This window comes from Mercenaria mercenaria, chromosome 10, assembly GCF_021730395.1.
Source record: "Mercenaria mercenaria strain notata chromosome 10, MADL_Memer_1, whole genome shotgun sequence".
Lineage (NCBI taxonomy): Eukaryota > Metazoa > Mollusca > Bivalvia > Venerida > Veneridae > Mercenaria > Mercenaria mercenaria.
In genome coordinates, this window is record NC_069370.1 from 47,092,080 (window position 1) to 47,114,133 (window position 22,054).

At 34.5% G+C, this 22,054-nt stretch overlaps 1 protein-coding gene across 2 annotated transcripts in view; it reads right to left on the bottom strand.

Annotated features, from left to right (window-relative positions):
• Window positions 1–8,935, bottom strand: part of LOC123561700 (nicastrin-like) — a 57,406-nt gene extending 48,471 nt beyond the window's left edge. For both annotated transcript variants that reach the window (XM_045354244.2, XM_045354245.2), the window contains exon 1: window positions 8,797–8,935. In XM_045354244.2, coding sequence (XP_045210179.2) covers window positions 8,797–8,845 — 49 coding nt within the window. In that variant the 5' untranslated portion in view covers window positions 8,846–8,935. The remainder of the gene's footprint in view (window positions 1–8,796) is intronic.
• Between the last annotated feature and the right edge of the window lie 13,119 nt (window positions 8,936–22,054).

The following is a 22,054-nucleotide window of genomic DNA, read 5'->3' on the forward strand; positions in this document are numbered from 1 at the left end:
CAATGAAAATAAAGATATGTAGTAGAGCCAAAACACACAAAGTAATCCCAACAGTCCTGTTTTATTTCAAAGGCCTTTTAAATATTTAAAAATAGACAAATGAGACATATTCTCTCTTTAGTAGATATAAGTATTTGTTAAAACATTCTAGTGGAGATTCCTTCAACAATAGATAGCAAAATAGAAAGCTGCTCAAGAATATCAGAAGTTTAAAAGTAAACAGGAACTTCTTTGTTGGAGATATTCCTTTACACATGCAGCTGGAATTTAAACAGTTTATGTTGCTAAAATAACTTTTAAATGGACACTAGGTAAGTACATCTATTTACTTATTTTCTATTTAAACATGTTTATAACATTCAGGAAGCTTCAGAATAAACTTGAGTAAATTAAATGCTGACTCAATCTTTTCAAATGACCATTTATTCTTCAATGATTCATCTCTTGTCAGTTTATACACAAACTAAATCAATAATAAACATAAAAAGGTTTAAATTCTTTTATCATGATTACTTTTCAGATAAAGTATCAGGTTAGTATATGCAGTACCTGACATATGCCAAAACACACATGGATAAAATTATGAGGCCTGAGACATTTTCAGGCTTCAGTGATTTACACACTGCAGAATGAATGGTGCTCACAGAGAAACCCTATTGATGTGTGAACTTTTGTTGTAAGTATGTCTGCAGGTACTTTAATTTAGCACAAAACTCACTGAATAGTGTTTATTTTAAGTAATGTTCTTGTAACATCTTTTTACTTAACAGTTCTTAGTAAACTTCTACCTTTAATACAAAATTTTCTTTTATCTAAGCATATTCACTTCAAGAATTTTTAAATCAAATGAGCAAAGTTGAATTGTGCTTTAATAATATCATGAAAATGGTGTGATTTAATTGACAGTTTAAAAAGGAAAAAACTACATAAGCTGCTCTAATGATTATATTCCTTTCTTTCATTATTTATTTCATATCATGTTTCCAGCATATGCAGTGATGGTATACACCTCATGGACTTGATGGCAAATGGTGGAAAACAGTGGCATTCTCCATGCTGGTTGGTGGAGAAATATCCATGGCAAACAGTGGCATTTAGAGAAAAACAGTGGCATATTTTACACTGATTGCCAGAACAGTTATGGTGGCAAATAGTGGAAAATTTTAGTGGCAAATGGTGAAATACGTTCCAATACTCCACTGATAGTGGCATTCAATGGAAAACAATGGCAGTTTTTACATCAATATGTGACAGTGGCAAACAGTGAAAAACTTTAATGGCAAATAGTGAAAAATGTTCCAATACTCCACTGATACTGTCATTTGATGGAAAATGGTGGACAATTTTGACTGGCCTTTCCATCCTCTATTTTTTCAATGTCAGTTTCCACTCAAAAGGCTTGTTCCAATACTCCACTGTTTTCCAATGATTTTTCAGTGGAAAATGGTGGCAAATTTACAGAAGGGTAGGGTGCTGTAGTGATAGAAGGTTCATAGGCCACTTCCAACAGCCTTGCTAAGTCACAAATTTTGTAACATAACCCGGAAGTCAAGATGGCAGCCTACTGAAAAAAAAGTGAGTGATTGGTTCAGAATTTGCTGAGATTGTTTAGGCTAGTTGTTATAAGTTTATATGCAAACAAGAGCTGTCTGATGACAGCCAGACATCCCAACTTTTTCTGAATGCCAAGTGGGAGTTTTTGCTTTCTGAAGTGGGAGATTGAGGTGTTCAAGTGGGAGATTTTATACCGCGGTAATTATGTTCATGATAACGAAGCTTTTAACAAATCTAATGATAATATAAACTTATTTGCCCTTATAAAATCACTAGTCTTAAAAAAATTCACTTGTCTATATCTTATTATTCATGCATTTTTAATGTTTTGGAACAATAATACATGAAGCCTTCTGTGCAAAATTAAATAGTTATGGCACTTTAAGCACTATGTCTAAATTCAAAACACCACTGAGAATTAAACCTGCACTTTTATTTCTTAAATTTTGTTGGAAAGAAGACTCCCCAGGTGAATTTTACATGACAAACAGTACAGCTGTTAGAACTGTAAAAACAAAATGTATATAGCTAAAAGAATAAAAGTTCAAGCAATAGAAAATTTACTGTTTGATTCTCATCCCTGTCAACCAGTATTTAAAACCCCTGGCTCAAATACTTTTATTGATCAAAATTCTGTTATCCAAAATTGAATGTCCGGGTATAGTTACACTTTCGTAGATTTGCCTAAATCTCCAGTTAAAAGGATGTGTTTGACAAATTGTTATGATGCAAAGACAGTTTAACAGCATTTGATAGTAAGTGATATTAAAATTTAGCATGACATTTCCTCTTATCAAAATGATTTAAGAGAAATGTTTTTGATCTTGATCTTGATTCGAAGCCTTCCGGCCGCAATAACACATCGTTGTCGTCTCCAACCTCGGTAAAAAGTCACAATGTAAAAGTCTCTCAGGTAGTATTTTGTATTAATCTTGTAACTTTTATATTTAAGCATTAATGTGGAGTCCGGTTGTGTCATCGGTCAGAACTGACTTAACAAATCTTTTTGATTTATCAATATACTGGCTCAGCTCGTCTAATATAACTGGTCTTATGTCTTTCCACTTGTCATTTTCTCCTGAAGTTAGTAACATCTTCAGATTAAAGTCTCGAATACCAGTTCTTAGAATCAGATTTGTTCTCATTGTTTCTCTGTGGTTCTCTGTAATTGGGCATTCCAGCAAGTAATGATCTACTGATTCTGGGTCGCCACATTCACAGTAGGGGTTACTGTCCAGTCCAACCTTGTATCTGTGTTCTTTTAGATTGCAATGTCCATTCTGCAATTGTATGAGAATTCTTTGGTTAGAACTATTACTGTAGTCCAGTTGTTTCAATTTAACTCTTGGCTTCATCTCATACAATGCCTTTCCCATTCCAGAAGTGTCCCATCGTCTTTGCCACAACATTGTAACTGTTTCTTTTGCTGCCTTCTTTATATCTCTTTGAGTAATTGGCTCTTGTGTCTCCCCTTTTATTTCCTCAGCTTGTAGTGCAGCTTCCTTAGCTAAACGGTCTGCAATTTCATTCCCAGCAATTTCGGCATGCCCTGGTGACCAATCAAGTTTTATAATGGTTTAAAACCTAGCAGGTTGACTCGGCGACCATCTACTTTCGATTTCAGAAAGTTACAGAAAAAGGTAAAGCCAGTATAATTTCTAATCTAAATTTGATTGAATTTAATTAGATATCTAATGTCTGGATTTTAATTTCAATTGTGACACATTAATCATCACCTGGCTTTGTTAAATCATGTAATAAACAACAATCAGCACGGGTAGAATAAGGTGCGAAAATATCTGAAAGCTGTTGTTTACAGACTCGTCAGTAGTGATACAGTATCAGATAGGCGCAAAGAAGTGGATTATTTCATAATTTTTGTGGGTTTTTTTGTTGTTTATCTTGTTTTGTTGTTGTTTTTTTTTAATCAGGAGATTGAGACTTCTGATCGGGTAGTCTAAATAATGAGACCTCGGTCAGACCGATTTCACAATTTGATATTTTACGTTATCTACCTAGAGGAGGCGGATATCGACAAGTCAAAATAATATAACGATATTCAACTCTCGAGTACAATTATTTGGACTACTGATCGGGGTGATCGGGTTTTACAACCAGAATCGGGAGAAACCCGATCGGATCGGGAGAGTTGGGATGTCTGGACAGCGCTCGACTATTCGAAGAATTGATTGAAGAATGAGGTCAAAATATTTCCATGGAGATTCAGACAAAAGAAATAAATAGATTAGACAAACAATGTTCCTGTATTACTTTGATTTCAGTACGTCTTGCACTAAATGGCAATATATGAGCCAATTTCAAAGTCCAAAAAGGGCCACAATTCAGTCAAAATAGTTATGTACTCTTGCCTACAGATGGAAATCATAATGATAAACAAGTGTTCAAAGTTTAAAAGCCATATGTCAAATAGTTTTGACAAAACATGGACTTGTATGAAAACAGAACCAATTTCAAAGTCCAAAAAGGACCATAATTCAGCCAAAATAGATGACAGAGTTATGTTCTCTTTCCTACAGATAGAGACTATTATACTAAACAAGTGATAAAAGTTTCAAAGCCATAAATTATGTCAAACACTTTACCAAAAATATGAACTGGTACGAAAAACTTAACCAAGATTTCTAAGTCAAAAGGGGCCATAATTTAGCCAAAATCCTTGATGGAGTTATGTACTCTTGCCTATAACTGGACATGGTGATGGTAAACAGGTGTTGAAAGTTACAAAGCTTTATCTCAAAAGACTTTGTCAAAATATGAACTGGTACGAAATATTAACCCAGATTTCTAAGTCAAAAGGGCCATAATTCAGCCAAAATCCTTGATGGAGTTATGTGCTCTAGCCTATAACTGGACATGGTGATGGTAAACAAGTGTTGAAAGTTTCAAAGCTTTACCTCAAAAGACTTTGTCTAAATATGAACTGGTACGAAAAACTTAACCAAGATTTCTAAGTCGAAAGGGGCCATAATTCAGCCAAAATCCCTGATGGAGCTATGTACCCTTGCCTATAACTGGCCATGGTGATGGTAAACAAGTGTTGAAAGTTTCAAAGCTTTATCTTAAAAGACTTTGTCAAAATATGAACTGGTACGAAAAATTTAACCAAGATTTCTAAATCAAAAGGGGCCATAATTCAGTCAAAATCCTTGATGGAGTTATCTGCTCTTGCCTATAACTGGCCATGATGATGGTAAACAAGTGTTGAAAGTTTCAAAGCTTTATCTCAAAAGACTTTGTCAAAATGTGGACTGGTACGAAAAACTTAACTAAGGTGTGACGCCGACGCCGAAGCCGTGGTGAGTAGGATAGCTCTACTTATTCTTCGAATAGTCGAGCTAAAAATTGTAATTTTCCAACATATCTGCCCTTTAAACAACATAATTTTTAAAGAGGTTTTTCTCATAAACATACTTATTAAGTAAAAATGTACCAATTTTAGGTCTTTCAAGAAAACAAGTACCGGTAACTTTACAGTGCTCGCGCTGCCAATCGACATTATCGCCAAATGGCGATTATTTTATTCAAAAGTCGATTAAAACGCAATTTTTGGCGATAGAAAATGGCGATTAATTAATAAAAATGCTACAAAAAATATTGCAAAAAATTGTCCATAAACAGCTGGAACATGCATAGTGTTATCGACAAAAACATGCGAAGTTGGTAGCAGGAAGTGTATTTGCCTAGAGGCATAATTACCCCCTCTAAATGGTGACTTTGACTCAGTAATTATCGGCAATTAGCGTGACACCTTGTGTCAGTTTTGTTGTTCACAGTTTGATCTTGGTTGGAGATAACACTCTATCTTTAACTAGTATCATAATATCTATGATTTTTTATATTTCTTTCATCAAAAAAAAACAAAACAAAAAACAAAACAAAATCAACAAAACATTATTCCTGTTTGTTTGTTAAATACATACTGTTTTCTGACTGAACTAAAGATGCATAAATGTTTGATTATTCAAAGCCTATGATAAACATGAATAATGATAATTGAAAAATAAAGTGTGTTTAAGTGGTCCATGAACAAAAAAAGATTACATAGTTATAAATTCCCTGTTTTATGTTTTTTATTGAAATGCGAAAGTGCACGGGAATAACGCGCACGCAAAGTTTGTCTATTAATTTTTTCCCTGAAAAACAAGTGGCTATTAATTTATAATGGCCAGGGCTAGCACTGACTTTACATGACTTAGCTAAAATATTTCAGCTTCACAGATGTTATCTCTGAGCAGCAACGAACCTTTGAATTTAATGTATCTTTAATCCATTTATTCATTTAGCGTAAAATGAGCCGTGCAACACCATTTGAAAAAGAATTGATCCTGAAATTCAAAAATAAACATGTGCTAGCCTACGAATGACGTCATCAGTTTCTTCTTCTTCTTTTACGATAATGGCCTCGTTCAATTACAGATATATTTTGGCCATGCGTGGGGGGTTAAGAAGTGAAAGACTATCAGGTTTCCTAAGCTAGGGTACTCGGTCCACCTAGTACTCCCCAGGGCCGTCGCTGGCTTCGAAAAAGTGGTCAGGCCATTGGACCGCAAAGGCGTTCCGCGAGTGCCGAAGGCAGGAGAGGGGGAGAGCAAGAGAGGGGCATTTCCCCCTCTCGTAAGGGAGGTTTGGGGGATGTTCCCCCGAGAAATTTTAAGATTTGGGATGCCCGTAAGTGCGTTTTCCTTGCATCTTGAAAGCATTTTCCATAAAGATTTTTAGTCAATTGTATAATATTTTTCAAGGAAAACTCACTGGCACCAGAACAGAACGAAAATGCCTCTGTACATGTTATACCTTACCCCTAGGTATTCTATAAGAACCATGGTTATGAACGGGAAAATATACTAACCCGTTTCAATTATACATTTCTCAACTTAAACGCGCAGTTCAGTGAATGGGTACCTAGTATATTGAACAAGCAATAATTTATCTTCCATCGTGCACCAGTCACATTGTCTCAATATTCCATATTGCTGAGATTATCAACATATTTTATGCTTTCGTCTACGTTACAGAAAAAACTTGCGTGACCTTCCCTAATGAACATCCGGTCTAGAGGTCACGGCAGTGTACACATGTTTGGCAAAATGTAAACAAACAAAAACAGAATTTAAAAATATCACAATTTACACTAAAACTCGAAATGATGAATGAAATTCATCTTGTATAATTATGATCTTTAATTTGAAAACGTACATTGGTCTGCATCTGTTCTGTTTATTTTATTCATTTTGCACATTTATGCTGCATTTTCACATTTTAGCGAACATGTGTAGTAAAATGACGATTGACATACATTTTCACTACAGCCAATCATAATGGTTTTGTAATCTAGAACGGAACTTCACCAGGGAAGTTCAAGCAAGTTTTTTGTGTAACGTTGAAATAACTATAAACTACGCGTTGTTTTTCTAAGATAAGATGTTTGAAGAAATGTGACTGGTACACAATGGAAGATAAATTACCACTTTTTTGATATCCATAGTACACATTTACCGAACTACGTGTTTTAGGTATGAAATGCGCAATTGAAACGGGTTAGTATATTTTCCCGTTCATGACCATGGTTCTTATAGAATACCTAGGGGTACGGTATAACATGTACAGAAGCATTTTCTTTCTGTTCTGGTGCCAGTGGGAAAACTATCCGACATTTGCCCAATGAATGCTGATGTATTTCACTTCTGAGTGTCAACCAATACAAAACAAAACAACTATTTCGACCCCTCTGTGATTCTCATCAGACGGTGGCATCAAATTTAATGCAACGATAAAGTCTGAAAATCCATTTATAATGATGGCTTTATCAAGATTTAAACTTGACAAAACTTGCCGTCTCTTTGAGCAACCATACACACATGACAATAAGCGAGGTCATTAGTTTCATCGTAATACAACCACGACCTATTGGTGAACCACGAAGGCTGAAAACTTCTATTCACTGGATTTTTCTGACCAAATGTGCGTTTTGGAAATTTAAATGTCTTAGGTTGATTTGGAATTTTAGGTATGTCCATTTTGCAGCAATAACTTAAGCAACAAGTTAAGCATACGGTTTCAGAACTTAGAGTAAATAGTATCAAAGTTTACATTTTTTATAGTTGAGATGTACGTTGGCATTTTATTTGATTTAAAGCAATTACTAAAGATTATTCAAAATGATAAGAAGATATTAACTTTCGGTTAGTTTTGTTTTATTATACCGCGAAAAAACACAATTGTTTCCAATTTTTTTAAATATACGACTATTTTTTTTCATAAAAAAAAAAGAAATAATATAGATTAAAAAAAAATCGCCCTTTAGATCATACCGGATTAAAGATGTATCAGATAAGTGTTTAATTATGATTAATCCAATCAAGCAGGGTCGATATGTTTGACACGAGATGTGTGCCGAAGTCTTCACACCCCGCGGGCAATCATAACAGATACCGCTCGTTGTGGATAATTAGGAAGGCAATATTTCGGCACTTTTAATCTAAGCAAAAGCTGAAATTTTATGTGAAAAAAAAAAAAAAAGAAGAAAAAACTGGTACAGCCGAACGGCCGATATCATGCTCGGCCAAAAAAGTGGTCCGGCCATAGCCGGACCGTCCACGACGGCCTTGCTCCCTAACAGTTGGTTATAAAAAAGGTGCAAAAACCTAACACCTTATAGCCCTTTAAGAAACATTTTAATGAGAAGATTAAAAGCTATTTTTGATTCAATGTGATAGTAGGATGTAGCTAATACTGGTTCAAGAGCAAATTGCATGGTAAAAGTATCAAATGAAATAGAGATTTTAAAAAATGGCAATAACACAAAATTAAGGTCTTAGTAGTCACATTTTCAATAAATGCAGCAGTATTTTGCGACAGATCATGACTGAATTTTTCACTTGTGATAATCATCGTAGTATAAGACAAATTTATAAAGTCTTATCGCAGAAATTCGCAACATGTACGGAAACTAAAACGGCATAGATCTCCATTCTTTGTGATTGTCTTTTGTCTCATAAACAATTTGAATGCGAAAATAACTATTTTATATTTGATATCGACATATTTTGAACAATTTTTATTGGTTTTATATAGCTAATTTGTGGCTTTTCTGGGACCTGAGGAAGGCTACAAGCCTGACAAGTGTCGAAAATAGGTGCACTGGTGTAAAAAATAGGTTGTTGGGGATATTTTCGTCTATCACACTTGAAAGTATCTGCTTTTAACTAGACTATTTCTTACCTTTTGAACATAGGAAGAAAACGGTAAATATCAATAAGAAATTAGACATTTTCTTTCTTTTCTCTTCCTCAATGAATCATAATCTAGAGAGTGACCTCCCTTACTTCATCAGTATCACGAGGTGATTCTAATCCAAGTCCGATGGACGTTTGAGGCGTCTGCGTAGGTTGTACTATAGCATTTTTTTTTTTTAAAAAAAACGGTGGTGCTATTTCATTTTCAGTTATAAATGCTACCTGAGAGGTAAGCGATAAATTATCAGGTCTCTTTGGATCTGATTCAAGGTGATATATGATTTTTGAAGACATTTTAAGCAGGTGCACTATTGTGTTTATATCAAATTTCAGAATTTTATTAATTAGATCTTATATTTTTTTCTTAGCCATTAATTTGATGGTAATATTGTGTAATCTGGAGTTCTGCAGCTATATATAATGTATAATGTGCATTTACACTTGAGAAACAATTAATAATTATCGTATACAACAGATGAGATCAAAAAGCGTAGTGATTAATATTATACAGTACAATGTAACTTCCGAAAAATGCACACCCGGGCCTCGGTATTAAAAGAAAAGTCCGGTTTTTGGAAGTTTCCGGTCTTTGGAAATACGGAGTAAGTTGGACACCATAAGCAGTTTCTTCTTTCTGATCTGGAGAAAGTTCAGACTCGCGAATCATTTTAATTTTGTCCTGCAGGGAGAGTGCAGTTATATGACGTTTCGACGGTGCCTTGATCATTTAAGTTATGAAAGCGATTGAAATTTCGTAAAATGTCATGATTCTAAAGGATTTACTCATGTACGTTTTACTTATTTGTACCCTTCTTTGAAGTTGCTAATGTTTATGAAAGTGTTTGATCAATTACGAAACCAAGCCATTGTCCGAAGTCAAGTCTTCGTGCTGGTTAATTAATTTCTTAACTAAATGAACGCTTTCAATGATACCGCAATTAGAATTAAAAGTCCGTGAAGATATTTGATATAACATCGAAATTTAATTTAATTCAATTTTTCAATTTATTGCACAAAGCATGTTTAGCAAGTACAGTCATAATATGGAGTACAAAGAGTGCATAATTATTTTTAGAAAAGAATATAAACTCAGCCTAAGACACGTTTGAAAAGATGAAGAAAATGAATATTTTTGTATGTCTGACAAGTGTTTATTACTTGATTTCAGTTATTATGCTACAATGTCTAGAGATGCTTTAATGTCAGAATAAAGGTTTTATGAAGATCTTACAATAGTAAGCGAAAGTATATGCAAAGTGACTATAACATGTGTAATGAGCGAACCTTTTATTTATTACAGGGACACAAAGTTATAGGTACGAACTCTAAAAACTATTCTAAAAAGTTTACCATCCTTTCTAGCTTTGACAAAACAATTGAGTTATAATACTCTCTGTGATAAGATTCTGTGTAAAAATGAAATTTTGATTTAGTTTTAATGTATACAACCTAGTAATTTGCCACTAGTATTTGAAAAAAATATCTCAGCGAGGAATTAATTTTATTAACACTGACTTGTCTAGCCAGTTGAAAATCGGAACATTGTAAGGTCGGCATGGCTCAAACGTGTTTAAACCCTTTGTTAGGTAGCTGACCGGTCTAAGGGACAAGTCATTTGATATTCGGTGCGGGGCGGGGGAGGGGAGATATTTTTTGTGAAGAAAAAAGTCTGATTTTGAATTTGCTTGAAAAAGGTTCTTGCTTCTACATATTGAGAAAAATATTTCTAGTTTGCAAATCACTGGAAATAGATCCTAACTCGAGGTCAGATTAAAACAAATTCCATATTCTTTGCTTTTGAATTGCTTTTAGATTCCATATTTTATAAGTACATAATATGAAGTTATATATATATATATTTGTACTTGAGAAAAATCCCGAGAACAGATGACAGACACTTTGTGGGGAGGAAAATAGGATGCTCTTTATCTTACGAATAACCGTCAAGTAATAAGGAAAATATATTAAATTCTTATTGAATCGGGACATTTTCTCCGTGTGTATGTATCCAAAAGTAATGTGGGTTAGTCACCGTGCTGTTATGTTTTTAGGTCAAAAAGCCCGGACATGCGCATGATTTCCACAGGTATAACTTACCATATTACTAATTCCAAAGGGGGGGGGGGGGGGAGATTACATCTCCATATATACATTAAATTACACCAGAGGTATTCTACAATTCAAACATTTTCCGGAGAAGTGGTGGAGGACATGCCCCTGAAACCCCTTAAGGTATTGGACCTGTAATAGAGTATCTCCTTTTTGAAGAGTATTCAATTCCTACAATAAACCTACTCTGACTGCAATTTTCGGGGGGCGTAGGTAACCACTGACAATTTTTTTCATTTTCTTTTTTAGTAAAGATGTTTACTTTTAAGAATTTGGATTGAATGTACAAAATGGAATTTTCATTTTATACCCATTTTTGCTGTTAATATTTTAATTTACCCTGAATCAGGGGGAGAGTTAGATCTTAAAAAGACTGAGGTCAGTGCGTAAAAGTTCCTATTTTGCTTCATTCTTAGATTAATGTTTATAAGTAAATGAGGTAGGTTTTATATCCCCAAGGTTATTTTGAATGAGTGAGCAAAATTCAACAGACCACCGGATCGACCTTAATTTTTCATGTTGGAGTTAGAATTCTGTCTCATTAATCTGTTACTTCAGGCACCTAGAAAAAAAATTATTTTTAAAGTTTTATTTGTGTTTTAATTGTTACAATAGTTTGATGTTTCTTTTACCAAAATTAATGTTGTAATGAATTCTTTGCAACGTTAGATAGTGGCCATCACATTGAATTTGTCTCTCTGAGCATGAGAAATACCATATTTACAATTTTACAAAAACGACACGGTGAAAGTTGTTTAAAATTTGCAACACAGTGTGAAACATGGTCAACTTTAAGAATATACCAAGCAAATGTCATTTTTAAAACATCACTATTAGGGGTCCAATACCTTAATTCGTCTCTCGATATCCATTTTGGCTGTATTTAACCCTTGTGGTTCATTTATTTTTCGAGTATCAATAATATAATTTATATATGTGTACATTAATAGCAGATTTATGTACAATTTGCTTGTAAAACTATATGACGAAGCTCAAAATAAGGAATTATAATTTGGATCAAAGGAAAAAAGGAAATACACTTTAGTTTACTCTCACCGATAAAAATTTTCTGACCTTCGAGATCTGAAAAATATGGCTTTCATAGAAAGCAAAAATAAATTCTTGACGCCAAGTAAAATCTCAACCGCCGGGCCCCAGAAGTTCAGATGGTCGGCCCTTAATGGTTGTGCATATTTTCAACCTGCCTTCTGTCCGTTTCATTTAATATGTTATAAGTATTATACTAGTGGCGTTTCACACCCCACACCCCACAACCACCAGGCTCTTCTTTTCCTTCCCCTTTTTCTTCCTCCTTCTTTTGCCCAATCCCGATATTGATACCCCTCATATGTTTAAAATGTTATTGTTGGTGGGTATATGAAGCAATCAGTCTGCTATGTTTTTTTTCTATGTTTTATGTTTGTAGCTGGCTAATTTGCCAGGTTTCTCTCTGGCTATGTTTGCTGTTCTCATTGATTCTAGGGATTCGACTCTTTAATTTCTTTTTGTTTGTTTTCTATAAATGCCAAACTTGTCGTTGAAAATGCGCCTAAATGTTATGAATATTCGTTGTAGCCACAATGGAAACAAACACAGCAACTGACCCCGGATCATACAAGTGTCATTTTAACTAAGAAAAAGTAGGATTATCAACTATTTTTCCATGGGAGGTCTGTGTAAATTGACGAAAAAGAGGTTTAATAGTTTCTAGCTGGAATAATTTCTATTATGTTCCCACCCCTTAAACATTTGCAGTCATTTGTGTTCTTCTACCCTACACATGCTGATACTTGTCCGTACATTAAAACCCATTCTTTAATTTTCAATCTACAAAGCCTAATAAGGAAGATGAACATTAAAGCGTCTCATTTTATGCTTAATGCTAATTGTTCTACGGAAGAGAAAGTGCCAATTTAGCTCCAGTCTTACATAAAAATGTGTAAATTCGAAGAATTAGAAACAATTGAGTACATTTTAGACCGAATTGCTATAACTTCAATTTTTATATTTTACTTGATTTTCTTTTTTATCTGGCGGTGACTTTTGTTATTTTGTTTAAATATTTCCAATAATAAACACAATTCAGAACGGTTTTTATATACTGTGACAATATGGTTTTTTTGCGGTTTGAACAATAGCAAAGTAATAGGTCGGAACTAACACATAAATGTTTCCTGGTTTGCTGAGACATTGGATGTGTCCTAAGTGTGTGTTTCTTTTTCTGATCTTGTTTTAAGTCTGAACTATTTTCACTTCTATAATTAGTACTGTATTGAGTAACTTGTTTTGCGAGAGGGTTTAACATCACATTGACACAATCATAGGTCATATGACGATGTTCTAGCTTTTCGCGACGGAGGAAGGCCCCAGTTGCCCCTCAGGGCATTATTTCATCGCAAGCGGGTACTTTGGTAGAACAACCGACCTCCAGCAAGGCAGCTGGATGGCTTCCTCACACGAAGAGCGAGGATCGAACCCACAATGTTGGGGGGCAAGTGGTTTGAAGTCAGCGACCTTCACCACTCGAACAATTTAGTTAGGTAGTATGCATACTTTGAAGTCTTCACCTTATTGGCAACTTAAATAAATTAAATGTATATTCTATGTTGTACCTCCTGCGGTTAATTAAGTTATGGACCTAATTTCAAATTAAAAGACTGTCTGACTGCTTTATATAACTGAAACAGTCTACAATATGATTTAAGAGCTGATGAATATTACAATGACGTCAACCCTCCTTTCGTCGTTAATCTCTCTATATAAATCCAGCCAAGGTTATTTTCGTATACACATTGTATATTTCATTTTATTAGAGTCTCATCCATTTACATTTTATACACATATACAAACAATAAACATCACATGTCATGCAAGTAAATGGCCATTCTATATAGAATTACAAGAGACTTTTTTAAAAATAGTACATTACACTATTAAAATCACAGTAAAACTATTGCAAGTGTATTGTGTTGCATTTTGTGTTGTGTTCATTTCAAGTGGTGCATGTTTGTGTGTGTGTGTGCTTGTGTGTATGCGTTTGTGTACTGAAGTTGTGTGTATGTGTATACTATGTTGTGGTTGTGTTGTGTTGTGTTGTGTTGTGCATGCATGTATCGTTTTATTTTTTATTTTAGTCTCATCTTTATGCAAACATGTAAGTTTACAATTCAGTTATACATAAATGAAACTAAGTACATAGCCGCTCTATAAGTAGGGCTATAAGAGACTGTATCAGCTGTGACACCACTTGCTCCAATGCACCTGGGACCCACCACTCAGAAACCATAAATGCAACCAAGAGCTGTCCGTAATACAGCACGCTTGACCTTTCTCAGTGCCTGACTCTTAATTAAGAGTTAAAAAAAAGGGAAACAGGCATAATTCTACCAAAATTCAAATAAGAGTTATGGAGGTTGTTTTCTGGTGTAGACTACTATAATAATTACTACTTTAAGCTTCAAGTCAAAATCTGTAATAGTGACAATAATATGTAACTTTTCAGAAACTTTATCCAAAACCACTACATTACAATTAAAGGGGCATAATTCTGTTAAATTCAAATATAGTTATGGTGATTGTCACTCCTGGCGTATACTTTGATAATCAACACCTATTTAGATTCCAAGTCAATAGCCAGTAACACAGACACTTGACTTTATCCGCATGGGCGAATGCAATAGCTCTACATATCCTTCGAAAAGACGAGCTAATAAATTCATGAAATTGTTTCAGAGTCGTGCATTCCAAATGCGCCACAGCAAGAAGGGGCCATTTTGCCTCTTACAATACAAAATGATGCACTTTGAAAGGTACATAATAAAATGGATTATATAATCTATAGTACATGGTAAAACTAAGTAGTAGCTGCTAATCTTTCATTAAAACACAGTTAAGACGAAGTTCAAGATTACAATTTTGCGAAGAAATACAGGCACTAATGCGCTTATATAAAAAAACTTTTTAAAAAATCATATATCACCCAGATCAGATCTAAGATGAACTGATTAGCAACTGTTACTTAGATGAGCTAAAACGAATATGACTAGGTTAAGAATTATAATGACATTATTTACAAAGATAAGACTTTCTTCTATTAAGAATAAGAAAACAGGTTCTGGCACATGATCTAATTGTCTCCTTATTTGTAAAAATAAATGCTAGCTTTTCGGATTCTGGCATATTTTCAAACAGAGGATTTACAGGTTAAACAGTACATGTGACTCTGTCTCAACAGTATACAAAGGCATTTCATCTCAATGGCTAAACTCATACCGACGTTCGTCTGACTGGTGTACCACACTAAATTGCAGTTTCGACTGTGTGCAAGTGGTAATTCATTTGACAATCATTTTTCTACACACTAATTTCTTTTGATAAGTACAATAAGTTTCTATGTAAGCTTATTTCTGCCTTTTCTCGAATTACCAACTTGACTGTTTAAACTTTCCTTCCAATCATTTACAAACTTGTCCATGAGTGATTTACATACTGTCTCAGTAATATATTGCTTAGGAGCAGGATTCCTAATATCACAATACATATGCAAATGACATTCAATCAGTTTAGCCTTTACTAAGGTGTACCAAGTTTTACGAGAGTTGGTAGCCCTTGATGCTGCCCACAGTGCGACCCGCTTATTCAAACGAACATTACAAGTATTACACAGCCGAGTCCAAAAATTAATCACACTTTTCCACTGGCGGACAACTGTATTTCAATTTCATTTTAATTGCTACTTTTCATAGGTTACATGATGTACTATTTTAAGCGAACTAATCAGTTCTGTAACACATGGCGACATAGTGCTTCTCTACACGTAATGACTTGGTGATAATTATGTCAATAATCGCTCAAACAGACACGAGGGAGTGGTTCATGATATTAGCATGTTTCACTAATTGAAGGTGCAAATTGTAATGTCTGGCTCGAAGGTAACTGTTCAAGCGGCAACGAGTTACCGCAAAACAGTTTCTTAAATTGAGAGTTAGATCTTTCCATCCATACCTTCAACCAGTGAAAGATATTGTTTCTTTCATACCACATTCTTCAAATAATAGAACAAATAAGATAAAGCGAAGAGGCCTTTTAAAGCACTTTTTATGGTTGCAGCATATGATATTACGCATTCATTAAAAAATTAAAGCACATGAATCATTATACATCCCGGGGTGTAAGATGATTTTTTTCTAACACCGGCAAAGATCCTGTCTGGCATTCAAAAGTAGTAAATATTTACCCCAAGTTGTCTATGTAGCATTCATCCAAGACTGTTGGTATTATATTTTTTCCGTGTAGGAAATACAAACCATTTACTAGTATCCATAATAAATGTGACAGCCACTTCGGCAGCTAATGTTTTTATAAATAGTAATGTGAACATCGGCAAGTCACAAACCTACTTTTTTTTTAGAAACACACTCACAACGACTTATTCCAATTGTCGAAATGTTTTGATTTAAAATATATTTCATTGCTGTTTCAAACTGATTGGAACATACGAGGGATGTTCTCGTACAATTTATTTATATAATGATTGGCATAAGCGATTTGGTTAAGCTGCAAGATATTACGAAATTAGATTTCAGCAATCGTCCCAGTAGCCTCTACATGACATAATACAGAAATTATGAATCACGGATGAGAGTCACATTAAGTGAATGACGAACAATTTCAATAACTCACGGAATTTTTCGTCCAGTTCCTATTAGCAGGTATAACACTAAATACCTTTCATCAACAGACAGTCTGCTGTATTGCTAAATTGACTATCACAACAGCAAACGTCACCCCTTACTCAGACTCAATGTTTCTATCGTTTCTGGTATTTTGGGGTCATGTAGTCCGTGCTTGTAATGATGTCGATGCAAAGAGATGTGAAAGGTGTTGAACTTTCCACTCAGTCAAACATAAACTTCTGTTGTTTTGCTTATTTCCAAATAATCTGATATATTTTACAACTTCGCCAGGTAATCGGGTACGTTTTACATCTCCATTTAAAATCATATATTATAACCTGATGTTAAAAATTCGCGGGAATCCTCAGAAATACGCTGGAAGTTGTATTTTCTATACAAATAAAATGCTCTGTATGGTATTGTTGTTTTGGTGTGTGTGTGGGGGTGAGGGGGGGGGGGGGGGGGGTTGCGACGGAAGAGAACAGCAGAACGTTTAGTGGTTTCACTCACTGACAACGTCAGTTGGGAAAATTATTACAATGAAATGGAAAGACGAAGGATATGCTTTTCTTCCTAGGGTTAACGCGCGTTATTTGAAAAAGTCGTCTTGATAAAAAAAAATTGTGAACTGAGTGACCAGATTACTGTATATAAAACTTTTGTGCTATGGGCTCTACCTAAAAGTCTACTGAGCCTCCTACCGCGGTAACATACATTTATTTTATGCTGATTTGTTAGGACGTAGGTAACTGAGCCGCAAGCGTCCCATTTCCCACTATAATTATTCTGTATACATGTTCATAGCTATTACATCCTGAACTGTGTTTGTCATGTTTTTTATTGAATATAATTAGCCATCACGAGATGAACTGAACTAATGATGTCAAATTACGTGTTTAGAAGTCAGATAAATAGATTAATTATTCATCAAAGAAATACCAACGGTATCGGGAGAATCTCAATGACAGTGATGACATACGTATACTGTAGGGATCTATTAACAAAATTAATGTACATTTATAGGGATAAAACAGATGCTTTAGAACACTGACCCCCACACTAATGAATTAAAAATGTCATAATCATCATGGTAAATTTTAGTGTCATTGAACCAAAAAGGACAATGATATAGAAATGACAATTCTATTTATACTTTTCCTACGTAATTACATGAAATTTCAGTGACCTTGAATAGTGCCTTACGTTAAGTTCGGATTTAAGTCATACTCACAGCTTATGATTTGGGAACTTTCCAAGTTTACTGGTTATATTATTTCAGGCATGGGTGGGCACTTAAATATTACCACCAATATTGTGCATGCTTGGCAGCTAGATGGATTCTATACGTGAAATAATTTGATTCCCTGGCGGGGCTTGAAGCTGTGACGGTGAGGAGCAAGTCACCTTATCCGCCGAGCAATATTTAAAGCGACTCGTTATAAAGACCGAGAGTCCTCTCAGTGTATACAATCAACCTACTAGCAGTATCTGAAAACAATACTTTGCGTCTACGATGGTATTGCAATAACTGAATATGCGAAATAGGTCTTTGCGTTCTGATGTGTACCTAAAATGATATCATGACAAACCATTATTCTGCCTTGTTCATTCAAGATTTTATCTTTTAAGATGTTAATTTTTGTACCTATAATGAAATCATGTTAAAACACCATCTTGCTAATTATGTCTCCCACACCACTGTGTGGTGGGAGACATATTGATTTACTCCTCTCTCTCTCTCTCTCTCTCTCTCTCTCTCTCTCTCTCTCTCTCTCTCTCTCTCTCTCTGTGTGTGAGTGTGTGTGTGCGTGTGTGCGTGCATGCGTGTGTGTGTGTCCGTCCGTTTGTCACAAATCTTGTCCGCACTCTAAGTCGAACATTCGATCTTCCCCAAACGAACAAAATGTGTTTGCCAATAAGTCCTCGGCCAAGTTCTATAAGTAGCCAAATCGACCCAGGCACTTCGAAATTATGGCCCTTGAATTACCGAAAATCGCTCAGGTCTTGGGGACATAAAGATTTAATCATGTAAGATGATTAGGCAGTTGTGGTCTTGGTGCATGGTTGACTCATATACTACTATTCAGATGATTAGGCAGTTGAGGTCTTGGTGCATGGTTGACTCATATACTACTATTCAATGTTTAGCATGGTCTTGGCATGGTACTCATATATACTTTAGTGATTGGGCAGTGAGTCTTGGTGCATGGTTGGCTCATACACTATTCATATTAGGCTTAGCTTGGATGTGCTATTAAATTAGTGTAGCAGTTTAGACATGTGCTTCTCAAAAGCAGCTCTAGTTAGTATATAATCTTCTCCAAACAAACTGTCTTCTTAACGCACTGTTGATGCACAATGGAAGTGGTAAAAAGCCAACAAGATACACGATATTGTTTATTAATGGCACTGACCTCTAGATCGTATGGCAACAAAGAAAACAGAAAAGTTTAAGATATAACGATATGATTTCTTTATTTTTGAAGAACTTGGTTACTGACAGATTATATGTTAATTATCGGAATTAGTTGTTTTTGCTATTTTTTCCAGTCAAAATTGAAAAGCGTTTACTAGTATGTAACAGGGTACCGAAGTCACACGGCCGTAATGGTACTTGGACTCAGTCTTGTTATACTTTCTGGAGGGGTATATTAATTTAGTTTTTATAACAGAATTCTGCTTAAGCCGGTGCTAGAGGTTGAATAGAGTCTGCTATTTTTTTGCTTGGTTGCATTTTATGCTTCCAAAGGATCTTCATATAAATTTAATATATAAACGGTCGTTAAGTACGATTCCTCCGTGGTGTATTGGCGAAGGTGGTAGGAACGTTTTTATAGCCGAGGCAACCCGAGTTCGATTCCCGACTCAGACAATTTTTTAAAAACAAAATGTTTAGAAACAAAAACTCATGATCCTATATTAATTATATGGTTAAACTTCAATTTAGATAATGATCATTTTTAGCCAGAATCAGGAGTCAAGTCTCTTTTTCGTATAATACGCTGTTCCCCTGTTGAAAATGTTAATGATACTATGTCATGGGGATTAGTTTGGCAAAATTAATTGAATGTACTTATTTTCTAAGGTAGAGCGGGGACATGCTCTATCGGAAAGATTTCCGCAGCTGCATTCTCGGGGCATACTGAAAAATGATTTGAAGAAAAATAAGGTAAATAAGCTTCTTCTTTTTAAATTACTTTCTATACATCTGCTCATATTTAACAATCTAAACTAACTATTATTGTACGTATTGCATACATGTATATAAACAGATAATATGAAGAACAGTATTAAGAACGGCAAGACATACACAAGCTATTCTAATCAAGAGAGCTTTTCGATGATGATTTATTTTTAAACCTATTTATAGATATTTTGTGTTGTTTTTGTATATATTTTTTTTCAAATCAAATGAAATCTGAGAACAACTCGGAACTATTACACATTGTATAAAGAAAACATGCGTTGTTGAACTGATTTCTTCTAAAAAGTTTATGGCTTGGAGTAGAGATAAAGGTTATTTCTTCTATGTAAGTGAAAGTATAATGTGCATTTTGTTCAAAGCTATTCTTAGTACAAAATTCGATGCACAACATAACACTAGATTATCATATTACGTATTTATGAGTGGACATACACTATATATAATTATTTTGACGTCCAATCAATTCCTGTACGAAATTTTACAGCTGTAAAAGACCTGTATTATTGTTCAAAATTACAGTTATGATTATTTAAATTTTACACCTGTAGATTTTATATAACAACATTGGTTCTACAGCTGTATCTTGCAATAAACAGCTGTAAAACGACTGTAAAACAGGTCGAATTATGCAAATGAGATACAGCTGTAAAAAACTTACAGCTGTAAAAATGAAAAAGTTACAGCTGTAAATATGCCTAAAAGTTACAGCTGTAGAATTATAACAGGTGTTGAAAAAGTGAACTTTATTTTAAGGGACGAAAGCAGAACTACAGAAAGTTTAAGGATGAATTGTAATTCTCTAGAAAGGGTAGCAATTACTGCACAAATGGCAAAATAAATGACCTAGTAAGTAAAGAGCAATATCAAATATGTTTCTTGTATAGCAATTGCAAACTTAAAGAGTAGGATACAGAGTAGAAACTATGCATCATATCTTGTTTATATAACTTTATATTTCACGTAAACATGTGCCAATCTTGTAATTATTTCCTTTAAACCTATCAGTTTCAAAGAAAGAGTAAATTGTTAATGCATGTGCTTACACATGTCCTTTTACAACTGTATTAGATAATTAAACATATGCACTTACTCCATAATGGCTAAAATTCCAATATTTTAGATGATGTGGTGTCCCTTCTGTGAATTTCAGTTATATCCCGCCAAAATGCAGTAAAGATGGCTGACAGTACTCATGTTCCCTCCAAAAAAAGTTACAGCTGTAATTTTGAGACATGACCATTTACAGCTGTAACTTTCAACTAAATGTTTTACAGCTGTATTTTTGAGACCTACAACTGTTTTACGCCTGTAAATTTCAACTGTATTTCTGGTAATTATCCACTTACAGGTCTTTTACTTCTGTAATTTCAAAATACAGGTATTTTACAGACGTTTTACAGCTGTAAAACAGGTCCTATTTTCGTACAGGTTGTACATATGTAGTATTGCCAATGACGACATACCTGTACTGACGTATGATCGATTGATTCGCCCCATCGCCCTAGAAATACGCTGATAATATGTCACGCGTACTATGAGAATTTTAATAGCCTTTGCTGGTTTGTATGAGTGTTTACTTTGAATCGAAGCTGCCTGCTTTTCACGGTAATTCTTTAAACTCGTGTCGCTGTGCGACATTTTCGGTTGCGTGTCGCCGTCACAGCATCGGTGTGCAGTTGTGTTTATATTAATGACATGGCACGTATAGAGGTAGTGTCCCCTACTAGACCTTAATCACGAAAACGGACGAGGAAATGTAAACGTACATGTACTCTGTACTTCAGTCAAATTTGAGGGGTCATCTCAACACTGTAAATTACTTGTTCAAGTTGTTGAACGTGCGTGTATATTAAAGATATATTGAGGGCTTTGTGCAAAAAGAAATTACTAGTAGGCCTATTTCGTATCTTCATTTTTTTCTCTCTATCAAAATATGCAGATTAAAGTTAGGAATGCTGTAAATTTCTCTCAATGGACTATGATTTTCTGTAATTAAATAATAAGATGGATAAATAATGCTGATACATCTACAAACAAGTATTTTAACGTCATGGTGGAAATAACATTATTAGCGTTTCTAATTGTGACGTCACTGATGACGTCATTTATATGTGAAATACTGTATTGCTATAAAATAATAATAATAATGATAAAAAAAGAAAACAATAACAATAACAACAAGAAAGGGGAAAAAATCCGCAATGGAAAAACTTTCCATTATTTACATGGCCAAGTGGAAGGAAGAGTTATCTCTA